Below are 22,685 nucleotides of genomic sequence, written 5' to 3' on the forward strand. Positions count from 1 at the left end.
AAAATACAGAAGATTTATTGCATTGGAAACATTTATTTTTCACCAGTGATCATTATTTATACAATTCTGTATATTATATATACATGCGCATGCACACGTAATATAATAAAGTAATAAAATTATTAAACAATAATAATGATAATACCAATAACGTCAATGGAATCGGGTATGTGTATACATACATATATATATATATATTTTATATATATATATAAATATTCAATAAAGGTCAGCTATTATTTTTTATAATATATTTATACAGTCGTTTCTCATAACTAATATATAATAATGTTTAAACGCGGGATGGAAGCAGCTGTACATTTATTTTATCGGATTACCTATTTTGATCGATTATTATGAACGAGAATATCGCATGCGGTGTATGTATAATGTGTATAAATGATACGTGAATAATACCCACGATTTCTGAATTGGTGATACGGTTCAATCGCACTTCAATGCAAATGATACATCTCATGATATTATAACACAATATTTATGGATTAATTAAATATCAATTAAAGCACCGACAAATCAACAATATTTCAAAATTTATTTTTCTGTTTCAACGTCATTATATGGGATAATTTTCTCCTTGGAACGTTAGGACAAATGTATCGGGTAATCGGAAATCGTGGGTTTTGATTTTCGAATGAAGAACGAAGTCGTCAAGTCCGCGGTTAAATATTAACCGTCTCACCTGCAGCGATTTGCGACGGTTTCAATGATAGGTACACGTTTAATTAAAAATGTAACGTTGATCGATAATATAACAATTATTGTATGTCTTACTTTTATTAAACTACATTTATACGTCATGAACGCTGTAATAATAGCAATAACAACTACAATAATAATAGTAATTGTGATCCTGATTACTACTATTGTTATGAATCGTGTTCAAAACAAATGAGAATGACGGTAATGATAACAATATAAGTATTAATCAACAACAAAACGAGGGGGAGGGGAATGAGTCCTTAATTACTTATTTAAAGTCACGGTAGTATTCGAACTACGTTATTATATATGTATATTGTGATAAGATAATGTATAATTCAGTAATACTCTATGTATGAACTTGTTGTTCAACCGGAATATACACAGTATTGTGACAGGAATTACATAATCTATTATGTACAGAAAAGAAAGATAGAGCGGGGGAGAGAGGAAAAATAAAAAAAAATAAAAAAACAAAAAAAAAAGAAAACGAATCACGTATAAATGCGGAGCTATATTGCTGTGTAATATATGACGGCAGCTGTCATTGACTATAATAATTTTCAACAATTATTACAATATTTACTACAATACGTAAATACGGTTTCGTACAATCTGCAAGTACATATTTCTTCAATTATTTACATCATAATAATAATAATAATAACAACAAAAACAACAACAACAATAAATGTATGCGGTGACTTTGAAATTAATCATATTACATCGTGCCCAGATAATAAGAACAAGGGATCGATAGTCGTCTTATTGGCCTAAGGTACTTTCATTACTCACGCATTTGGTGCAGTTGATAATTATATGAAAAATGCATTGTGGGTAAAGTGTGAATCCGTGGCGGATATGTAACGTAACAGCAGCGGTTGTGTAAGGTAATCTTGTATTTCTCGATATTATTATCGTATACGTATTATATGCGTATACATGTGTGTATTATTATTGTATACAAATCAGCAACGCGAAACATTTATTGTTTGCGTAACTTGTTACAATATTGTAATAGAGCGAGAGAGATAGAGAGTGAGGGAAGATTCAATAGCCCGGCCTTCGCTTATTTATACCTTATTACACCCAACGACGGTGACGAGATGTCGCATATTGTGGTTCACATTTCGATCCAAGCTATGGATAACGTATATAATTTAGAAGGTAATACCATTTTTCGAGATGCGGTAAATATAGAATATAATATCGATAGACTTTGTTTGATTTCCTGACAAGGTCAACCACTCTTCGCCTTTTTGAGACAAAATTTTTTTAAATCGCTCTAAAATAACATTCAAAACCAACGAAATTTAATTCAATGGCTTCGGAATATCGACGACCAAAATTCGATAACGAATTTCGCAGGGTGAAGCCGCATGCCGTCATGTTACTCAATATCCTGTGGTCGCTGTCCTATTTTGCGGTCTCCTAAACTGATTTAGCATCCCTGTTATCAAGCGCAGTTGCGGGATTTCACGTGAAACGAAAACCGAAGTCGATATCAAAAGCCGAAACACTTTCGAGGAACGGAGATTTTCATTACATAATTTATACAGTGCGTTATGAAAGCAATACCTGACTCGTTCTGTTTCAATTTGACTATCATTTCGTATTGATTGTTGTACATTTTGAATAAATTTCGAATTCAAACTCACTGTGAACCGAAAGAAATTCTGCTTAGATAAAGGTAAATGTTGTGATTTTGATACGGATGAAATACAATTTTAGAGAAGTAAGGAAATGTGCAAAGAAAAAGTGTTAAAATTTGTATACTCAGTCGCACAATAACTCGGTAAAATTGTTCAAAAAATATACGTAAGAAAGGGAATCCGAGATTGATTTGTCTGAAAAATTAATCGTAAACGATTTGGGGAAGAATGAAAAAATGGAAAAAAAAAAGAAGAGAAAAACAACTTTCAGCTGGGATTAAATAGTCACAAAATTTATTAACAACTGTATAAAGTATACACGTTAATATTTGTATTGCCATTAAAAGTTTCTGCCCACTCTCCCCTACAATTATGCAACCACCGTTTAAGGGTGGCACTCGTGCACCGGTGATTTTATCTTGACAAATTGTAACGCCTTACAACAGCATATGTATACATATATATATATACAAGTCATGCGTCGTGCAAATATACATATATTCGTTTCTAAATTTCGTCGTCTATACACGGACACGGCAATATTATATCGATGCATATACGAAACACTTGATATTACGCAATATCGGTTCGTGAATATTTCTGCGCGCGAATTAGAAACATCCCCGTTAAACTTTGACACCCTGCTGAGCGAGGAGTTTTTTCCTCTGAAGCAAACTCGGTGACTCGAAGTTCTCCGTCTGCCCGTCGATCGTCGGCGAGCTGTCGAATGACTTTGAAGACTTCAGGCCGTTGAGGGTCTTGGGGCAATTGTTAGTTGATATATCTAGTGACTTTGAAGTTTTGACCGATACGTTGGCGAGCTTTTTTATCGTCTCGGATATCGGACAGGTCGAAGAGCTCTTAACGTCCTCCGCAAGTCCGGTCGGCCTCTTACTCTCCTTAGATTTGCGCTCCGCGATCCTCTCCCGAAGTTCCTCGTCGCTGTCCCGATCGACTTTCTTCGGCGCGCCACCTTCGGACGGCAGGAGCAGCGCCTTGGGCGGAGCCTCGACGTAGCCGCTCTCGTCGCTGTCGGCCTCCTCGTCCAGGGCGTCGAGGACCGACGAGAACTCGTCCTCCTCGTGAAGGTCGAGCTGACTTCCGGGGGAGGGAAACGTGTCGGCGCGTTTTAGGCGCCTCTCGCGGGTCGGTGCCTCGAGTTGAGGTCGCCTCGGGTGTTCGCCCCTAGGACTGCAGTCGACGAGGTCCTCCTCCTCGCAGAAGTCCTCCTCTACGTCCTCGAAGTCGAATACGTGGCCGGGCTCGGAGCCGGTAGCGAATATCTTCCGGTTCTGGAGCTTGAACTTCGGACTTCCGGTGCAGGTCATAAAGTTCGGCGAGCCGTCCGAGTTCCGTCTAAGACCCGACTCCGTACCCTCGTCCGAGAAGTAGACCCTCCTGGGACTCCGCGGCTCCGCGCACTCCGAGTTGTTGTTCGAGTCCTCGTTGCCCGGGGCTCGTTCCTCGCTGTTGGCCGTGCTCGCCGTCTCGCAACCGCTCGATATGCTCCCGTTTTCGTCCGAGAATTCACCGCAGTTCCCACGGTTCAACGCCTCGACCAGCCGCGCCAAACGCCAGTGGTCCTGGTCTGGCCAACTGCTCGCCACGCTTCGCAGCGTCCTTAACTCCTCGAGGAGACGAGCCTGCTCCAGCTCCTCGGCCGCCGCGTCTTCCTCGATCGCCGATAACTTCGGGGCGCTCTTCGATCGCTCGAGCGGAGGTTTGTAGTTCTGACCGCCCGTGCTCAGTAGGATCTTCCTACGGGGGAGGGACGGATTTTCGTACACCGAGTTCGCCAGGGATAACCTGAAGTGAAAAATTCATTCGGATTTATATAATGATTCGGATTTTGACGGGGTTAATTGTAACAGAAGTTAATTTGTTCGGGACAATATGCTGATGAAGACGATAATGAATGGTCGGAAAGACAGTGCGGAGATAAAAATAAACGTCAATTTATCGTCGATTTATTATTATTCTTGTCTCTCGTGTATATGTATGCGCCGTAAAAACGAATTTCGTTGACTAGACACCCTGTATACTGAGATTTCGTCGTAATCGAAGAAAACAATTTTACGTTTAAGATATTTGACAGGCGGATTCAAACGATTGGTACTGAATTAACATGGCCGCTTTGGGACCCACTTGCATTTCGACTCTGAGATTACTTTTAGCACTCGTTATCTGTTGGATGCTAATTTCTGCCACATAAGACGACGGCTAGATGCACTGTAGTAGGATTTTGCCTTAAAAAAAGTCCTAAAAACAGAGAATGCAAAGAAATTGGATCAACCGAAGCTTGGGCGGTGAATCAAAATGGCTTTCCGGACGCACTCGAAACTTTGTTTCCGCTCTAAGACGATTTTTGGCAGTCGTTAGACATGAAATGCTACTCTACGCCAAACGAAATGACGGCTAGACAGCTGCGGTATGATTCCACCTCGACCGAATTCATAATAACTGAGAACTTGAAAAAAGCTAAACCTAACGAAATATATAAATGTATAAGTGAATTCGGCACCAATTATATCAGGCAGATCTGATAAGAAAGCAATCTGCTCAGTTTGCGTTTGAATCACAGCAATAAAATCGTTATTTCAGTTGACGAGGTTAGTCGTGTGAATTACATTTTCCGTCGATAAATGTGTTTCTCGAGTGACTAATGCAACGGGATCATTTAATTTTTGCGACAAGTCAAGGTGAACGAGAAGCTCAATTTGACATATCCAAATCGAATCGTGCAGCGAATTCATGTTTATTTATTACTGAAAAACTTGACAGGTGGTACACTGCGATTACATGAAAATAGTTTCTGGGTTTATAGCATAAACTTCTTATTTTTACATTGCATTTAGTAAAAATTGCACGGATATTGGTAGAAAATAACCATTTTTATAAAGTATTGCATTGATTTTTTTTTTTTGTTACTTTTCTTGCGGGTTTTTATTTTACCCATGCATGGATTAATGGTAAGTTCAGGTCTAAGAATTAATTGTCGAAACACCGTGTATAAGTGCTATCATTTGAATTTCAGATGTAACCATATTCGAACGCATAAAAGTTCGAGGAGTTTTTTCTGATAGGAAACGTTCGCGCCTATCTCGGAAGTTTCTGCTTGAGAATATTCGATTATTTATCCGGTTTCTTACGAGCAAAAAGTAGAGTTTTTTCGACACAGCGGTAAGTTTATGCAAAAATTCTTTCCGCAACCGGTTGTCGTTGCCGTATTAAAGATATTCCGCTTCGCATGAATCAATTTTTTTTTTGCTCCGAACAGCAACGAGATCTTAGTCACAATTATTATCGCAGACAAAGAAGAGAAAAATAAAATATGAACTTTCTAGAGCCCCACAAGTTCGGTGCACAAATTCCCGAAACATTTATTGTAAGCCGACTACCAAGAAGAACGAGGAGGAAAAAAGAATCGAATTTTCACATCAGATACAGTGATAAATTCTTTTAAAAAGTATTGCCTACTTCAAAAAAATTGTTCTTACACCGTTATTGATATATTTTTGTTCTCAGTACAGCTAAATTTGTTACTGATCTAAAATTATATTTCTTGAAACGGGTATAAATTTAATTAGTTTGTTAATATTCTGAAGGAACGACCAAATACAGCGACATAAATCATCGAAAAGATTTATTGCGGCCTGTTCTTTATGGAATTGATTTTAAAAATACATAATTCTCCGGAATCAAGTCGATAACCGAAGCTTGTGGTGAGGAAAAAGATAAAGTTCAAACAAACTAACCAAAAAGGACGTCGGTTGCGGTTTTTCCGCGAATCTTGAATCGTTGAGCTTTGACGTTGACGGTTGGCCAAATGTCGATATTTTTCATTAATTTGATTACGCGATACTTGCGCTTTGATTATTTGTTAAATTTTGATGTTTATTACGGAGCTCACTTTAAAAATGAAACGAAGCAACGAATACTGCAATTTCTTAACGACAGCTTAGATATCGATGCTACGTTTCAAAGCGCTTGAAAATTATTAAAAATCTACTCCACGACCATCGACTCGTATGATCAGAAAACTGTTTTCTACAAAGTCGCTGATACGGGTTTACTTATTTCTGATCAGTCGATTCGTTAGGGTCGTTTTTTGACGATACCTAATCTACATCGGTGCAATATTGTAAAACGAAATATTCAACGATGTCAAAACGATAAACAAAAAGGTGCTTCGATGAATTTATAGGTAAAAATCTTTTGAATGAAATGAGCGATGCGAATACGTAAGGTCTTTTTCGTAGTTCCAATTCTGAAATTTTCAAACAGATCCTCGTAGCTTAGGAATACAAGCGCGGTTCGACCATCTCGTTATAAATTTAATAAGTGTTATCAGTTTCCGTTCAAACGACCTCCCCGATCGATCGTCGCTTTATCGTACGCAGGAATAATCGTAATTACCTAGCATTTTGCCTGGAGACCTTATCTCTCCTGAATTCCATCAAGGCCTGCTGCAGCCTGGCGTTCAGCGTAGAAGCGAGTCTCCTCGCCGTGGATTCCGTCGAACACAAGGCTGCGTGACACCTGAGCTCGGGTCTAAGTCGGCGGCCCTCGTGCCTGTAGACCCAGACGACCAGGCGAGGATGGGAAGACGGTGCCGTGCAGTAAGTGATCCTGTGTGCCCAGTACTCCGTTAGTCCATGGTCCCTGGTCGTCGCCGTTAGTCCGCCGCACGTCACCGTCAGCCGCATCGAGACGTCGGGTCGACTACTTCCGACGTAATTTCTCCACAAAGTTGCCACTGGCTTCTCAACGCAGCCTTCGCCTGAAACACGAGAGGACGATGACCACTTTGGACGATACTTATCGCGAAGAGGGTTCGAGAGATCCGAGCTTAACCAAGCACTGTGTTTTGTTCGCAAAACTCGGATTGGACTGACAAGTTCGCCTATGCGGGAAACTGAGTCCGTGTTCGTGGTGTGGAAATGATATTCATTGGAGAAAAAGTATCACAGGGTATAGTTTGAAGTATAAAATATCCGCCTTACCGAATCGTTTCATTTGCCGTGAAAAAAAGAATGCGCCGATCATTTTTACGGGATAAAATTAACTTTAATGTCTGTAACAATCTCAACATTTTTTCTCCGAACTGTACTTCGAGTACGAAATTTGCGGCGTGACCAACCGTTAGGTTTTGTACACGCACGTGTTACAAATTGATTCGTTGTGCAATCGTTGTGTTTTCAATAGCAAAAGAGGGATTCGAATCGGTACAAATCGGGAAGTTCGATATCGAAGCGTCAAGTATCTACAACGAAAAACCGTGATTGAAATATCGATCGTAAGGCAGCAGGTGAGAGAAAGTCGCAATATATCTATCACGCCCTGGTAGGAGAACCTTGAAGGCCGATCAGCGTTGCCTACGAATGTATTTTTATACCGAGATATGATATTAACATAAATACGGGCCAGGAATTTACAGACACAGTATCAGAAGTGTAAAATGTACGATAGAATAAATTATCGATTATACCGTACGCGGTAAATCCTCGGGACTTTATCATTCGGAGGTTGTTGTTTTTGCATAATAGACACAGAGATGAGGTTGTGCATTCCTCGGTTATTTCAATCACACCGATTACGGCACTCGGTTGCGATAAGGCTTGTTTTATTCAATCGACACGTTGTTCTCGATACGCGAGGAAATTAGACTTCAAAAGATTGCGAGGAATCGATAGGTACTTTAAAATGTATCCAAGTGTCGATGAGATCGAAAAAATTCTAATGACAAAGGATCCAATTAGGTTGAGAGTCGACGGAACGTTTGCGGAACGTCGCGAAAATACGGCTGTGAAATTTGATCCTGGTTATCCACGCGCCAGGTATAAGGCAGGTATCATATAGGTATACTTGTTACAGACGTATCCAACCGCCCTGCTCACCTTGACAACCATCGACTACTCCAGGCTTCTGGGACGATTTGAGGAAGACTATTTTTTCAATTCTTCAGGGTTATTATTTACGTTCGCGATTGGATCATGCGATACAAAGTGTATGTATTCGCATCCGAGTCTTCGAGCTGCTAGGAAATAATTAAACGCAAGCTCCGCCGGTTCGAGTAATCGGAGGCTGGTCAAGTCGGCCGAGGAATAAGAAGACGGTGAATTTAAATTCCAATAATTCAACTTCGACGCTGAAAAATCGATATCAAATTGAAGAGAGAATGGAACAGAGCCAGAAATTGTTCGGTCAAAATCCTCAGGATTTGAAAGATGAAAAAAGTAAATTTAATTACTTTTCGGAAATGAAGTCTATCGTGGAATATTGGTCAGAATTTTTGCAAACGTCTCGAAAAAAAAACTCGTTGACTATTCGTATCGAGTGGCCAGGTTTCCTTCCGCGAATGATAATCGAATCGCGTAGAAACCGAGCCGTAAAATATAAAACTGGCTCCAATCGAGCCAAAGATACAATGTCTAGGCAGGGTATAAATAAATTCAAAGGTGATGTCGAAATATCACTAATTATACAGACGTGTGCAACAGATCCACGAAAGAAAAAAAGGGAAAAAAAAAATAATAAGTACCTCACGCCGCGATTATTGGGCAAGTAGATAGCACCGATTAATTTTATAACAGTTAAAAACGTATCCGTATGAATTAGTCGCCTTGACCGACTGCAGTATCGTTGTACATATTTCGTTGCAACAAAGGATCCGAAGATGTCCGAAGCGTGGAAGGAAAAAAATGCAGTGAGTCACGGTGTTTTTTGGAGGGGGGAAGGATTTGAAACTCGTCGACATGCCGTTGTACAGGTTTATAAACTATTCCGACGGAATAACCCTGCGAGGACAAGGTTTGAGCGTACGATACAAGCCGCACAAGAATCTAAAACAGCGGACATATCGAATATTGTACACGGTGAAAGAGAGAACCTCGAGAGGCATAAGCGTGCAGCATTAATTCGTTAATTACCAAGTCGGTATCGTCCCGGTTCTGCAATCGGTATCGCTCGCTCTAAAGAGGCCATCAACCATGGTGGGCAGCGTCTCGTGTGTGGGCACTGCACGCACACATTAACTCGTCGACACCGTAAACCGATCAGAGTTGTGTGCGAACAGATTCTATCTGTTCCAAAGAGTTTTCTGATCACGGAATCACACTGAGAAAAATTTCATTTGTTACAGTAACTAGAAAAATTCAGTAAAACCGAGTAAAAACGTTAAAAAAAACCGTTTGAATATTGTTGGGATTAGGAAAAACGAGGTACGCCTAACCATTTTGCGCTGTTGTCGATCCTTTTTTGGTAATTGCAACGCAAAATCAGTTTCTGAGGTTCGCTCTACTTTTTTAGTTAAATGCGGCTTTAACGTTAATTTATCGTTGTACGAGCATTAAATTTTCGCAACAGCTGCAAGAAAATATAGCAACAGCGATCGTAACGAGAAAGAACAGTATCGGATACTAGACTTTTCGGTAACTGTTACAAAAATAATTTTCATTTTCTACCTAGAATTATATTTTTCGATCGTGGTCTGATAAGAAATGAAAATAGTCAAGGACCGAGCGTTAACCGGAACTAAAAATTTCTCTCAGTGCAGACGCGTAATTCAAGGCTCGACAGTTCTCAATTTTCACTTTTATCCCGCGTCGATAGAAACGTGGATCAGTATTTATCGAGGAAAGCCGTCGTTGATCATCCTAACCAGGAGGATCTGCAAGATGGGTTCTCGGTATTCACCATATGGTCGATTGCATGGTGCTTCGTTTAATTTTTTGTCACGTCATCCACTAGAACACTGTGTAAAAGTTACCGTTCTCTTCGAGGTTTTCGCCTGTCTGTACTTGAGCAAGTTTTCGAAGCCCTGGGACTGTAGAGCAAACATTCCTTGTGCGTAAGAAAGAGTGTTTTTTACCGTTGAAAAGAACCGTTACACTTCGGTGCACTGGATGCATTGAATATCGGTGATTGAACACGACCTTGGTTTACCTCAAAGGTTTGTTCGCAATGAGTTGTAGCTGGTTTCTCCTTTCGGTGAAGAGCGCTGTGCGCTTTGGTCCGGTTGCAGGAAATTTTGCCGACGCTATGATTGGGTCTGAATGATGTGCGGTGAAAAATAAGCGGAAAATACCGCACGTGTCTAACCAGCGCCTTCCGTCTAACATATGATGTGTACGCAATTCTCCGTAGATCTTCTATGTTGAGCAATAGTTTTTGCGGTTGTTGAACGGTCGGGGGAAGGACTGAATATGGCGTGCAAGATGCGAAGCATGTGCGTTGCTGCACTGATCTGATAACGAAAACAATGACATCAGTCTCTTCGGTTCGTCCACAAGCTAACGACCAGAACGAGAAATTGTGATAATGACTGTTCGAAATGTGTTGCTTGGGCCTAATATCCAAAAAGATCCAAGGAAAAATAACCGTCGATTCTTGCAGATAATGAAAAAAGTTTCACGAGGATTTCAAAACTCTTGCAAACTGGGCTTGTAGGACGATATCTTTGAACGTGGGATATCGATGCTCGGAAAATTTACGTCACCTTCAGTTCTGATCCATGGAACGTACAGCGAAACCAAGAACTTATTGAATCCCGATATACTTTGGCCGTTCAGATAGCAGAGTGATGGTAAAAAATGATCGAATCCGTAGAGAAGTTGGGTCTGTCAAACGTTATCGCTGATCATCGAACCGAACTGGTTTAAAAACAGCAAGTGACATTGATTGCCAGTGTTTCTTCTTTGGTTACATTATTCGATACCGAATTGATTTCTCCAACGAATTAGAGATCGTATTTTGATACCTACTTAAAGATGGCGAAGGTATATATGTTCGACGAATGTCAAGTGCGGTTGAGTTTTGCTAATCTGGATCTCATCAGCGAGCGAATTCACAGTAATCCGAAGCCCTTCGCGTGTAATACGTTACACTGGGTCACGAATACGATCGTTGGTCTGCCAAGTCGGAATAAAGCGAATGAAATCAGCTCGGCGGTCTTGATTCCACCATTTTCTCGGATAACAAAGCCGCCAGCTTATAACCAAATGCGTGTTCGTTGCCAAGAACTCGCGACTTATGCGATACCCGGTAAGACATTTCTCAGGAATCTTGGATTGATCGGATTGTTAGTGCTGCACGCACTGTTATCGAGTCAAGTTTCGTCTTTACCGAGACAACAAGCTGCGCGTGGGGTAAAATCGATTTGGGGTAACCTCATTCCGAGCCTAATTTTGTTCCATTGATTTTAAACAGCCGGTGCGGATGTGAGGGAAAACAACTAGAACACAATTCTCTGGAGAATCGATAAAATTTATATATTGCAAGCCGTCTTGTCGAATCTAGCGCGAGTTAAACTCGTACGTACAATGCATAAATTAAGCCTGTGTAAAGTTTCTCGATCGTTGACTTTGACGAATTGGAGAAAGAACTTCCGATATTTCAAACTGTTTGAAGAAAAATACAGAACATTTGAACAAAGCCCGTTAACGCTTCCTGAATCGACTTAGGTTCATTATGCGAACATCGGCGAGCAACCGATGACAGTTATTCGGAAGTAAGCACACGGGCATTATATTAATACAGAATAATGCCTCGTTGGGGAAAGAGGAAAAGAATCGAGTGTTGAACAAACAGTGGGAATTTTTGCGGAATGTTATGTCTGATAAATGTGTGCAGGAACCCAATTTGCACAGTTACGCAAATATGTGTATGTATAAGAATATCGTTGAACGAAGGTTTCACGGGACGTTTGATGGGATGGGACGTGTTATTTCACTCGATCCTCACCTTTGGTGTGTAATCGTTAATTGCCGACAATTCGGATACCGCTCGATACAACATTCTAATTACATTTCTGTCTGTTTCAACCAGGTGCCGGCATGTCTATGAATGGAAATTTTCTCCCATCCGAATGAAAATTTTTCAAAACATAAATTGGTCTGCGGTGTCAAGTCTACGAAATGCTGTACGATGTGTAATCGTTCGTGTTGTAAAAACCGTGTTAAAGCAGGCATGCGAGGAGAACGGGAACTTTGTACGATTCAAGGTCAGATTTATAAGCGAAATCGTTTTTTCCGCCTACGCGATTACACAATGTTATATATTTGGGAGCGGCCCTTTTCGTTCCATGGTTTACATCTTATCTGACAGGAGATTGGAGTTCCCCACATTCGATTACCTACGTTATTGCAATCTACGGAAGCTTACGTCGAAATCCTTTGTCTCAGAATCGTACGAAGTTCGAAAGATGACTGACTTTCTATGAAACCTAGACCTCCGTGACCAGAACCGAGGAAATCGTTTTCTGCATAGTTATAAATTCATACTTTCAAAAATTTCAAATTGATCTAAGCGGAATTTAAACGCTGCTTGATATATTCATTATTACAGAGGTAAACGTCTACTCTTAGATTCTGCGGTAAACAAGTAGAAAATCGACGCTGTTACGCGGTGTGAAAATTGACGGATTTACGATTCGGTGAAAAAGCTGCTATAAACGCGCAATATTTTTATGACGCAAATGTAACTTGTTACTAAGATAGCGTTACAATTTTTAAAACTCTTACGTGAGAATATTCAATACGTAATTGAACTGACTAAAAAATCAGAAAATTTAATTTAATAACTATTGAAAAAATTTAAAGAGTATCTTCTCACACGTATGTGCGTATAAAAGATGAAAATTAAACAGTAATTAAGTGCAAAACGAATAACGCGTTGTTAGTAATCGTCGAGTAAAGTTATCGAGACTAATCACGCAATAATTATAATCAGCAGAGATTTGCATCGATCGAATATCACAATGCGAATAAATTATGCAGCGTTGCTGACGTCATGATAAGAGCCTAATTACAATCGTTTGAATACCATATCGATCATTTGCATAATAACTCGCATCATCACTCTACGCACAGAGATTTAATACCAGCGTATACAGTAAAACCGATCAACGGTTTCCAGGAAAAATTTTTAACGCCCAGCTACGGTATGCAAGAAATGATGATCCCCGGGCTTCAGCTCGCAGCTGATTTCGGTGAAAAACGGCTATTTTAGTTCAGGGATTAAAGATCAGATCTTTGCCAGCCGCCTTATTCTCGCATCGATTCATCCAAGTCACAATTTGCATCAACACTTGATAATCGTGCGGTTAAAACGTGCGATCATACACAGCAGCGACATCGATTCGAAGAACGCGCGGACTTTTTTTATCATTTACTTCGTAAGAAAGTCGCCTTTACAATGCGGGGCAAAAGTCAAACTGAATTATAAACGAACGAGATCATTGAGAAAGAGACAAGCTCGACGATTATAAACTTTCACGCCTCTCAGAAAGAATGCCCGTTAAAAAATATCGGTGACGTTTCCAATGCGATGTTTTTTCAGTGTTATACTTGTGAAACAATGACGGGAAAAATGGAAAGATCATTGGTGTTAATTAAAAACACAACGTGTTAAAGAATGTCCAGATTTTTGGGAATAACGTTGACTGTTATGAACGACGTTTTGTAAACAACGTGACGCCATTTGTCCCAACATCTAAAGTACCTAACGATATTGGTCGTTAGTTTTGAGTGTAAGCAAAGGGGTCAAGAATCGAGAATCGAAGTTGCGAAGTTCAAATTCGTTGCGAGACAACCGGAAAAAAAAAAAAAAAATTACAATCAAGTTACACGCGCACGCAAATACCGCACTGCGGTTCTCGTAATCATTGCGAAATTCTTTACGTAACAGTTTCAGGTCAAGTTCAACGTTACCTGCCTAAACTTACGTAGAGTGAATAAAAGAAAAAAGAAAAACTACGTTGCACCGTGATCAAGTGGAAACGTACTTCATCCGTGGAAGTCATACACGGAGATGTTTAGCTTGGAATACTTGTAGCCTCCGTTGCACGATACAATCTTGTCTACTTGTAATTGATGCGATGAAAAGAGCCGGCTCTAATTCAGGAATCCCTTATTCCTGCAACGATGCGAGGACTAAAAAAATACCTCAATAGAATTTATACTCTTGGCCCCATGGCGCGTGACTTGAATGCTTCACGTGTGATTCTTCAGTTGAAATTCACGGATTCGTAGCTATGTATAATATGTATACTTTTTAACATGATTTTAGTCCCTGCGAAATACTTCAATTCGCGTGAGTGTTATAATTTATTCGATGTCGGAGTAAACTTTTCAAAAAATTCAATTCAATGTATCATTCTGACATCGTCTTCATGATCGGTGATAAATCATCTAAAGCATCCTCAATCAGGCATCTTAATCTCTTCAGGATAAGGCCAGGAATACTAAAATCTTTGTTAACGCAGGAAATACAAATGAGGTTATTATTCCTAAAAAGAAATGAAATTTCGGGGTTTCTTTTTAGTATAAAAAATTCTACGACTTGTTACGTCCAGTCCATACGTCCTTCCTATCTTCCCACGTTCCTCGCAGTGATCCTGTTGTTTCCATCCTGTATTCCCGTTTGATCAACCACCCGCATCTTCCTCAGCATAAAATGTACAATATTCTAGAAGCTATCCACTCTTACGTCACTCTTCAAACAAGAACGGTCCAATCTCATCCAACAAACACCTTCTTCTCTGGCTAACTTCTCTCTTCCACATTCAATCATTCCCGAAACTCCTCACTCCCGTCATACTTGTTACAGTAAATATTGTCTTATTATCAACCGCCTTAAATATGGGAAGGGTCGTATACGGTATCGCAGTGCACGTAAGACGAAAACAAACCGAAAATAGCAACCTACGCATCCAAATTCGTTGTAGGGTTAGTTTGATAGCCGCTCGTCTAACTAAACTACCTACGCAGTGACAAACGCATCGAATACCGAATTTTTTTTAGCTCACGCCAGTTGTAGTTTAGTGTGTTATTGATCGCGTGTAATGTGTCGAAACCGAATGATTGATTGATACGAGGCAGTATAGCGCGTACACATAGATCAGATTTTCACGAGGTATTGTTTCGAATTGAACCAACTGGGTGAAATAAAAATATCCCGATGACTGGTCGATACACTGTTTCCAATTTGCACGTGGAATGATAAGTCTCGAAATAACACGAGTTAATCTAATCTCCCGTCAAACCTTGAATGATAAATAAGTAGCTGGATATCCGCATTGCGGAATCATCAGTCGGACGTGTAACGATTCTTTCTGTTTGGTTGTTGCAAACGAATATATACGGCGATGATGACATGCCGCAATCACTCCGCCACGTAATTACTCACTACTTAACGTATTGAAACGTTTTGGTCTGACTTTCTCAAAGTTGAACGAACCGAGATAGACAACCTATAGATAACGAAAGTAATGATGAATTTTAACGACATTTCGCCGCCGGCAAAAATTGCTCGTTGGAAATCGAGGCGTGTGATACGTAGACGAATATGCAACGACGCCTCTCTATTTGCAGATCTTGCTAACCAGATCGAAATTGTTCCTTTCAATTTAGCGAATAATTATCACCGTCTGGTGGATGGTTCGGAAAAAGAACCTCACCAATTTCCGAACAATGGGTATTTTTTTTCACCCAGTGAACGGTGCTGCGTTACGATTTTCAGTTTTCGTACAATTTTTTTTTTCTTTTTTCTCTGAAAAGCTCGCGATCTCTCAACTCTGTGACAATACCGAAACAAAACAAAGCTACCGACTATGCAGAAATCGACTAATAAAGTAAGTCATCGGTCATTTCGCAATAATCGATACCTGCCGACTCGGCTGAATCAAAATGCGGCGATCAATACGTAATCCGATTTATCGCGATTAAGCCAATCTTACAGCGTTTTCGCTCCAGCGGTGGCCACCAAATATTCTAACGCGACAGGTGATTGTACACAGTTTTGCATGTCATATCCGTTACCCAAATAGCGGCGTGATCAATTTGTACCCAGAAATAATCCGCGTCACGGAAAAATATCAAAATCTTTTGTGACGTTAACATTGCCGGCTAAACTGAACAACGATCGATTATCACGGGGTCGATTAGATTCACTTCTCGGGATGATTGCACAGGCATCTTGAGCAAGAAGCGAACGAGTACCTTTACGTCGGATTACCTTATTGGGAGTAAAATCCAGCAGGCTCTCAGGCAGTGTGAAAAAAAGGCAATAACAGCCCGATAAGTACTTTGATCTGAGACGGACGGTCAGTCGGTCGGCAGTGTGAATTCTCAACCTGGAATTGCCTGGTCTGTAACTTTCTTCGTATAATTTAATTCAACTGGGAGATAAACACTCTTACATAACTCATTTGAAGCTTGTATTATTCATCCGTATGTGTACAAATGAAGATATAGGTATGTGCCTGTAAAAATCGTAATAAAAATTGCGGATACTTCGTTTTCTCTGATCGCAAGACTGAAATGATAGAACAAAAACTGTCCGAGTAAGATCGATCGATGTTGCGATGCGAAAGATTGGAATGCAGTCAACGATTTCGGTTCGTGTAGGTATTTCGTGGAAATGTTTATGCGCAATTATCGATCAATTTCCACATGCAGCCGATTGATCGAGATCGCAAGTCACCTTTTCTCTCTCTCTCTCTGTGATGAACTGATTCTATATCTGTTGAAATACCGATCATATCTGCACGATGTTATTGAAAATTTCGAGAGGAATTATTGCGCGACGCGTACGCTGAGTCGTATGCGTTATGAATACTAGTGATTTTCTCATCGTTCTGATCATCTTCCTGAACGAATTGATAATCAGTACTCAATGCTGCTCGTGACTACTAAACGTTCTGTGATAAACATGCTCACGCGTCATCGATTTGCGATGCTTTTTGTGTTTTTCAAACGAATATCGAAGTTTGAGTAATCGGAACTCAAACAGTCTCGCCGTGTTTACTTCACTCGGCATAATTACTCCCTTGTTATTCTTCATTTCATAGATTCGCGACACACTCCGTACCGAATACAGCAAATTACGGCTCTCTGTTCGACATCTAATCGTCAAATTATGGCACTCACGAACTGATCAATTCACAACGCTCTAAGTGTCGTAACTAATTCTGTGCAACGAGGTTGAAAATAATGAAAACAGCTAAGCCGTAACAACAGTATTTGAAACTCGGACAGTGTTCAGCCAAGTGTTTTGTTCGTCAAGGTGCCCCGAGGTACAAAAGGTTACAATGAAGCAGAAACGATCAGACGCGACGATGAAAGAGTTAACAAAACACATTCCGAGGACCGAAGATGTTCGACTGTGTGATAATTTTAAGCGTGGCATGCTTACCTGCGCGTGGATAGAAAGTGGAAAGGTCTGGTTCCGCGCAAGTTCACACATCAGATATCGGAAAGCTTCGGTAAGCTTGCACCCGAGCGTCTAGCCGATGGTTAAAGAGCCGAGCGACACGTGTTATTATTGGAAGGTATTACACGCGCCACGCCTTGAACTTGGAAAGGCTTGTTTAAAGTTGAAAAGAAGATAAACAAACAGAGTCCAGACAAAGACGGCTGCACCAGCAGCTACCGTCGGAGCGAAAATGCGCAAATACGAACGTCGATTTTCAACGGCCCGCACCGTTAACGGTAAACGTCGGTTCAACGACGGAACGCCAAAACAAATTCCGAAAGCACGTGCTAATTAACGAGTCACACAACTGCTCCCAACACCAAAGTGCAAACGTCACATGTCCTCTGGCATGCCGGGCCATCGATCCAACACGCGGTGCGTTGACCCAGTCTCGTGGCAAGGGGTCAAGCGCATTGTCGGTGTCGTGAGTCTAGGACAAGTGGCGAAGGCGGTGGGGATTGAAACTTGGAAGGATCGGTATTTGGAATGGCCGATATATCGAAATTTCAAACATGGGAGAGTAAAATAACGAAAGATGAATCCTGACGAACGACTACTGATCAGTGACACTTTCAAAAATCAAGACTTCGAACAATTCGTCGTTGACCTGTCTTCATTGGCTGTTCAGATTGGACAAAAAACGGCGTACTTTGACGGTAGAATCAACGAACGATCAAAACGAGCGGACACTTAAACGTGCCTTAACTTACAAATTGGTCTATCGTACCGATTGCTATTACGACGATTGCGACAATCGTTTTATTCCAAACGTTACAGATTATACGGGAATGTGTTACTTCTCAATATTGGGTTCTGGTTCAGAACGAAAATGTCGAAAGCAGTGTAACAAGTTCGTTATTTGCATTGCATTTACGATAAAACAATATACAAAGTCTGTAATTAGATACATTTATTTGTAATGTTATGGTAAAAGTTTCTATTTACATATTATACGCGTATTTCATCCGTCGTCTCTAACTTCACATATTCTCTAAACAGATTCGAACATCGCGTTTAACCTTTGTTCGACACACTTCTGTAGAACCACATGCTTGACACACCGGGGTCATTTGTACCCCAGCGACAAAAATCGTGATAAAAAATTAGTTTTTACATATTTTGATTAGAAATTTTTTTTTGGAAGCTCTTGAAGGGTTACTTTTTGAAACTATACAGGTTATATAACAAAATACGAAAGTGGCAGATGGCGCCATTACATGCAGGTACTTTAAATTAACGAAGAAAATACGTGGGGGTCGGTTGTACCCCAGGATGTCAATCAAGGGTTGAACCATTCGACAACCATAACGGCGGGTCTGATTAAAGGAACCTCAGCGTTATAATGACAAACGGCAAAAGCAACTGTATTGCACGAGCCGCGCTCTTTCGCTTCGCTTCGCCTCGCCTCGGCATTGGCAGCTATGGCAGACCTCGATGCCGATGGGTACCTACTGTGTAATTTCCTGTACCCTTCCAACATTTGCTCCGGCATCGAGCTACGGAAGCGACTGTATATCCTCGACGGTATGCCGTGCAGGTATGCGCGGAGAAAGCAGGAGATTCCTTGGGCAACGCCTTTGACTGCGTACCAGTCGGTGGGCGATCGGGCATTTTTCACCTCTACGTTTTTATAGTCCCACGATTCTTTATTTTTCCGACCGCCGAGCGACGCAACGTCCGTGAAAACTCGAGGCAAATCAGTGTGCATTTGCACTGAAATAAATTTCATTACTCAGATTTATCTGGAAGTTATGCTGAGAGATGAAATTAGTTAAGGATCATTAACGACGAACGGTAACTTTAACGATATATATATATATATTTTTTGTTTTTTTTTTTTATCAATCAACATCGAATGCGTGAGATAGTTTCAATTCTGCTTTTCTCTTGGAAATTACATTTCTTCCGTCCACGATTAATATTTTTCCCCAGCGCCAAATTGTTATTCTCAACGCGTAGCGGTTTTACCGATTCGCACCACTGTAGACAAATGGCGAATATTGATGGCTTTCAATTTGTATACATATACATATAGATATAATCAGTTGCGTGGTGTAAGACTGCGAAATTCGTATGAGGTCGTTTAAAATCAGCCGAGTTAAACAAAAGAAAACCACCTTGACGTATTAAGTCGAGAATAATCCGTACGATAAATAACACAACAAAATACATGGAGAATCTCTCAATTGAGTTGCAAAAGGAATTTGCGTTGAATGTCAGAGTCCCAGATTTGAGGAATACTTTTTTCATACATATTTTATTTTATTTTTTCCTCAACTTATCGTTATAACGAACCCGAACACTAATCGGCAGATTATGCTCGAAAATGACGTCAAAGTTTTAGTGAACGCGCTGCAGACAATTTGGCCTTTTGACTAGCAGTACTATTTATATTCCGAGACAGGATCAGCGATCGACGGTTGATTTACTGAAATTGATTTTTACTTTTTTAATTATTTTTCGTCTCTTTCGCTTCTTGACCGTATGAGTACAGGTTTTATCATCGAATACCGCTGAATGTGAACTCATGCCCGAAGCGGCAAGTCGCCGCAGCGCTTTGGCCGCGTCCTCGATTTTAAAACCAATGTTAAAAATTTAATTCAGTTTTTACGTCTATTGCCAAGAAACGTAAGAATGCGACCCTGACGTCTCTTTTATTCGTACCAACTAGCATCCGATCATCATCCACGCCGACAGAAATTTCCGTACAGTTCTGGTTACTGTACGGTTCTTGACTATTTTCATTTTTTATCGTGACCGAAAAACAGTGCTACATACTTAATGAAAATCAATTCTGCTAACTGTAACTAGAATATCTGTTACAGTCATTCGTGTGATATGTATGCATATTTTTTTTTTCAATTATTGCGATAATTTGATTTTGATGGAACAATAAGTTCCCGGTAAAGCCTTATTCGACTGAAAAAAAAATGAATTAACTAAAAACATAGACTTAACGCTAGGCGCTAGCCAAGAAAAAATAATGAAAATACCTACTGTAATTCCAAAAATATTCAATAAACTTTGTACCGTGCTCAACAAATTGCATCAAAATTGCAAAAGCAAAAATCCCTTCATGCATTGAAAATTTGCTTACGTTTGAAAATTACAAATATTTCTAATGATCGTTGATGATACTTTATATGCTCATTTTTATTCGCGGTGACAAATAATATATCAGCGTTGCTCGTAAATTTTACGATATGCCAACAGTTCCTTTTTTCTTGTGGTTTTACACTTTTAGTATTTTGTTTTCTCGCGTGTGTTAGCTTCTTTTCTTATAATTAAGCTTGAGAACATGTATGCCAAGATCTTATAGCGTGCAGATACATCAGGTCTGTAAAAAGAAACAACAGTAGGATGAAAAAAATGTTCTTGACGTAACCGCGTATTTTTTTACGGTATAATTTATGCGTACATATGTATGTAGGAAAAAAGTTTTCAATTAATCCAAATCACATGTTTTATGTCACAGCAAACTGGTTCAAAAGAAAAATACAATTAAACCAACAATAAACGAAAAAAATTAATTTAAAATTGACAAATGATCTGATCGCACACACAATTAATTTATAATCTCTCTTCCTGTTAGATCGAGATACGATAATTTGATGAAAGCACACTATAAAATTACGCGCAAGTTGATTGTGCACTGCGTACACGACGGGATTCGTACAATTATGAAAATACCTCTAGTGTTTTCATTATTATTATCGTCATTCTCAGTTTTGTTAATAAAATATTAAAATCGTACATTCGATCAAATCAAATAAATTTTGCTGGAAAAACATTTCTATGGTTAGAATCATTTTCAGCCACGGAATGAAATGTTTTAGAATAGTGCTAACGGAGTGAAATCTTGTTTTTCAAAAAAAAAAAAGAAGTCTTTAGCCAGATTGAAATTGTAAACGAACGATGCGGAATGCCTGCACGATACAATGAATCGTCAGAAATTATTATGCAGAGATTTGAAGCCAAGATAATCCCGATTGTTAACTTGTATATATGTACAACAAATTACTGCATGAATGGTTTTCCACCAGCGCGCACTTCCGGCCTGAATAGGAATTAATCCACGTGCTCAGCCTGTCAATTATCGACAAAGCGCTTGATTACCGCGTTAATTATCAATTCAACGACGATTTCTGCCCCCCGCCCCCCTTTATTCAGTCGACAAAATGTTCCAACATCGGAACATGTTTGCATGTATTGGAAAGTTTCCACCTGTGTATAAGGTATGCAAGGCGTAAAATAGACACAGGGTACAATATTGTATACGTACGCAAATACGCGCGGACACACAGATATATTTACCATAAGGTAATAAAAATCACTTTCTTGAAAGATCTTCGATATTTATAATATAACGTGGCCGTTTATCCGATATATCTTATCACTTGCGAAGAGAAATAAATAAATCGAGACAGATATAAATGTATATATATTAGGCTGATTCAAAAAAAAAAGCTAATTTTTTTTTTCAAAATCCTCACATAAAAACTTCCGAGAAGGTGTGAAAAGACGCCTGTAAAAAGCAGAGCCCTTAATATTATTATTAAGAGGTCGCGCATCGGGAATTTCTATTTCCCGTTTAAATAACACAGGAATAAATTTTTTTAAATTTTGCAATTTCGTATTTTTGCAACGGCTCATTGAATTAGCGGACCAAAGCATATTTTTGTAGGAAATTTGACGCTCTACAAAAAAGGTCCTTACAAAGTTTTCGATAGTCACACTCCTTCGAAAGTTATTCGAGGTCAAAGTTGAACTTACAAAAAAATTCAATGTTTTTTTTTTTTTCGATGATACTATGAATCTTTTCTTATTATTTTGTTATAAAGATATATTTAATAAATATATCTTACTCTAATTGGGCTTTTTCAATCATTAATTTTCCCATCGAGTCAATATAAAGTTACCTTACAAAAATGCGATGTTAAATAATAAACATGTCATCATGGAGAATCCATAACTGATGCACTTGACTATTTAAAAATGTAATTGTTCCGAAATCTATCCTATTTATAACAAAATAATGAGAAAAGATTCATAGTATCTCGA

At 39.6% G+C, this 22,685-nt stretch overlaps 1 protein-coding gene across 3 annotated transcripts in view; it reads right to left on the minus strand.

The window, feature by feature from the left end:
• Window positions 1-2,644: 2,644 nt before the first annotated feature.
• LOC124217069 (uncharacterized) overlaps window positions 2,645-22,685 on the minus strand; it is a 68,997-nt gene continuing 48,956 nt past the window's right edge. For all 3 annotated transcript variants that reach the window (XM_046622329.2, XM_046622328.1, XM_069135632.1), the window contains exons 3-4: window positions 6,789-7,152; window positions 2,645-4,178 (exon numbers count right to left, since the gene is read on the minus strand). In XM_046622329.2, coding sequence (XP_046478285.1) covers window positions 2,999-4,178; window positions 6,789-7,152 — 1,544 coding nt within the window. In that variant the 3' untranslated portion in view covers window positions 2,645-2,998. The remainder of the gene's footprint in view (window positions 4,179-6,788; window positions 7,153-22,685) is intronic.

This window comes from Neodiprion pinetum, chromosome 4, assembly GCF_021155775.2.
Source record: "Neodiprion pinetum isolate iyNeoPine1 chromosome 4, iyNeoPine1.2, whole genome shotgun sequence".
Lineage (NCBI taxonomy): Eukaryota > Metazoa > Arthropoda > Insecta > Hymenoptera > Diprionidae > Neodiprion > Neodiprion pinetum.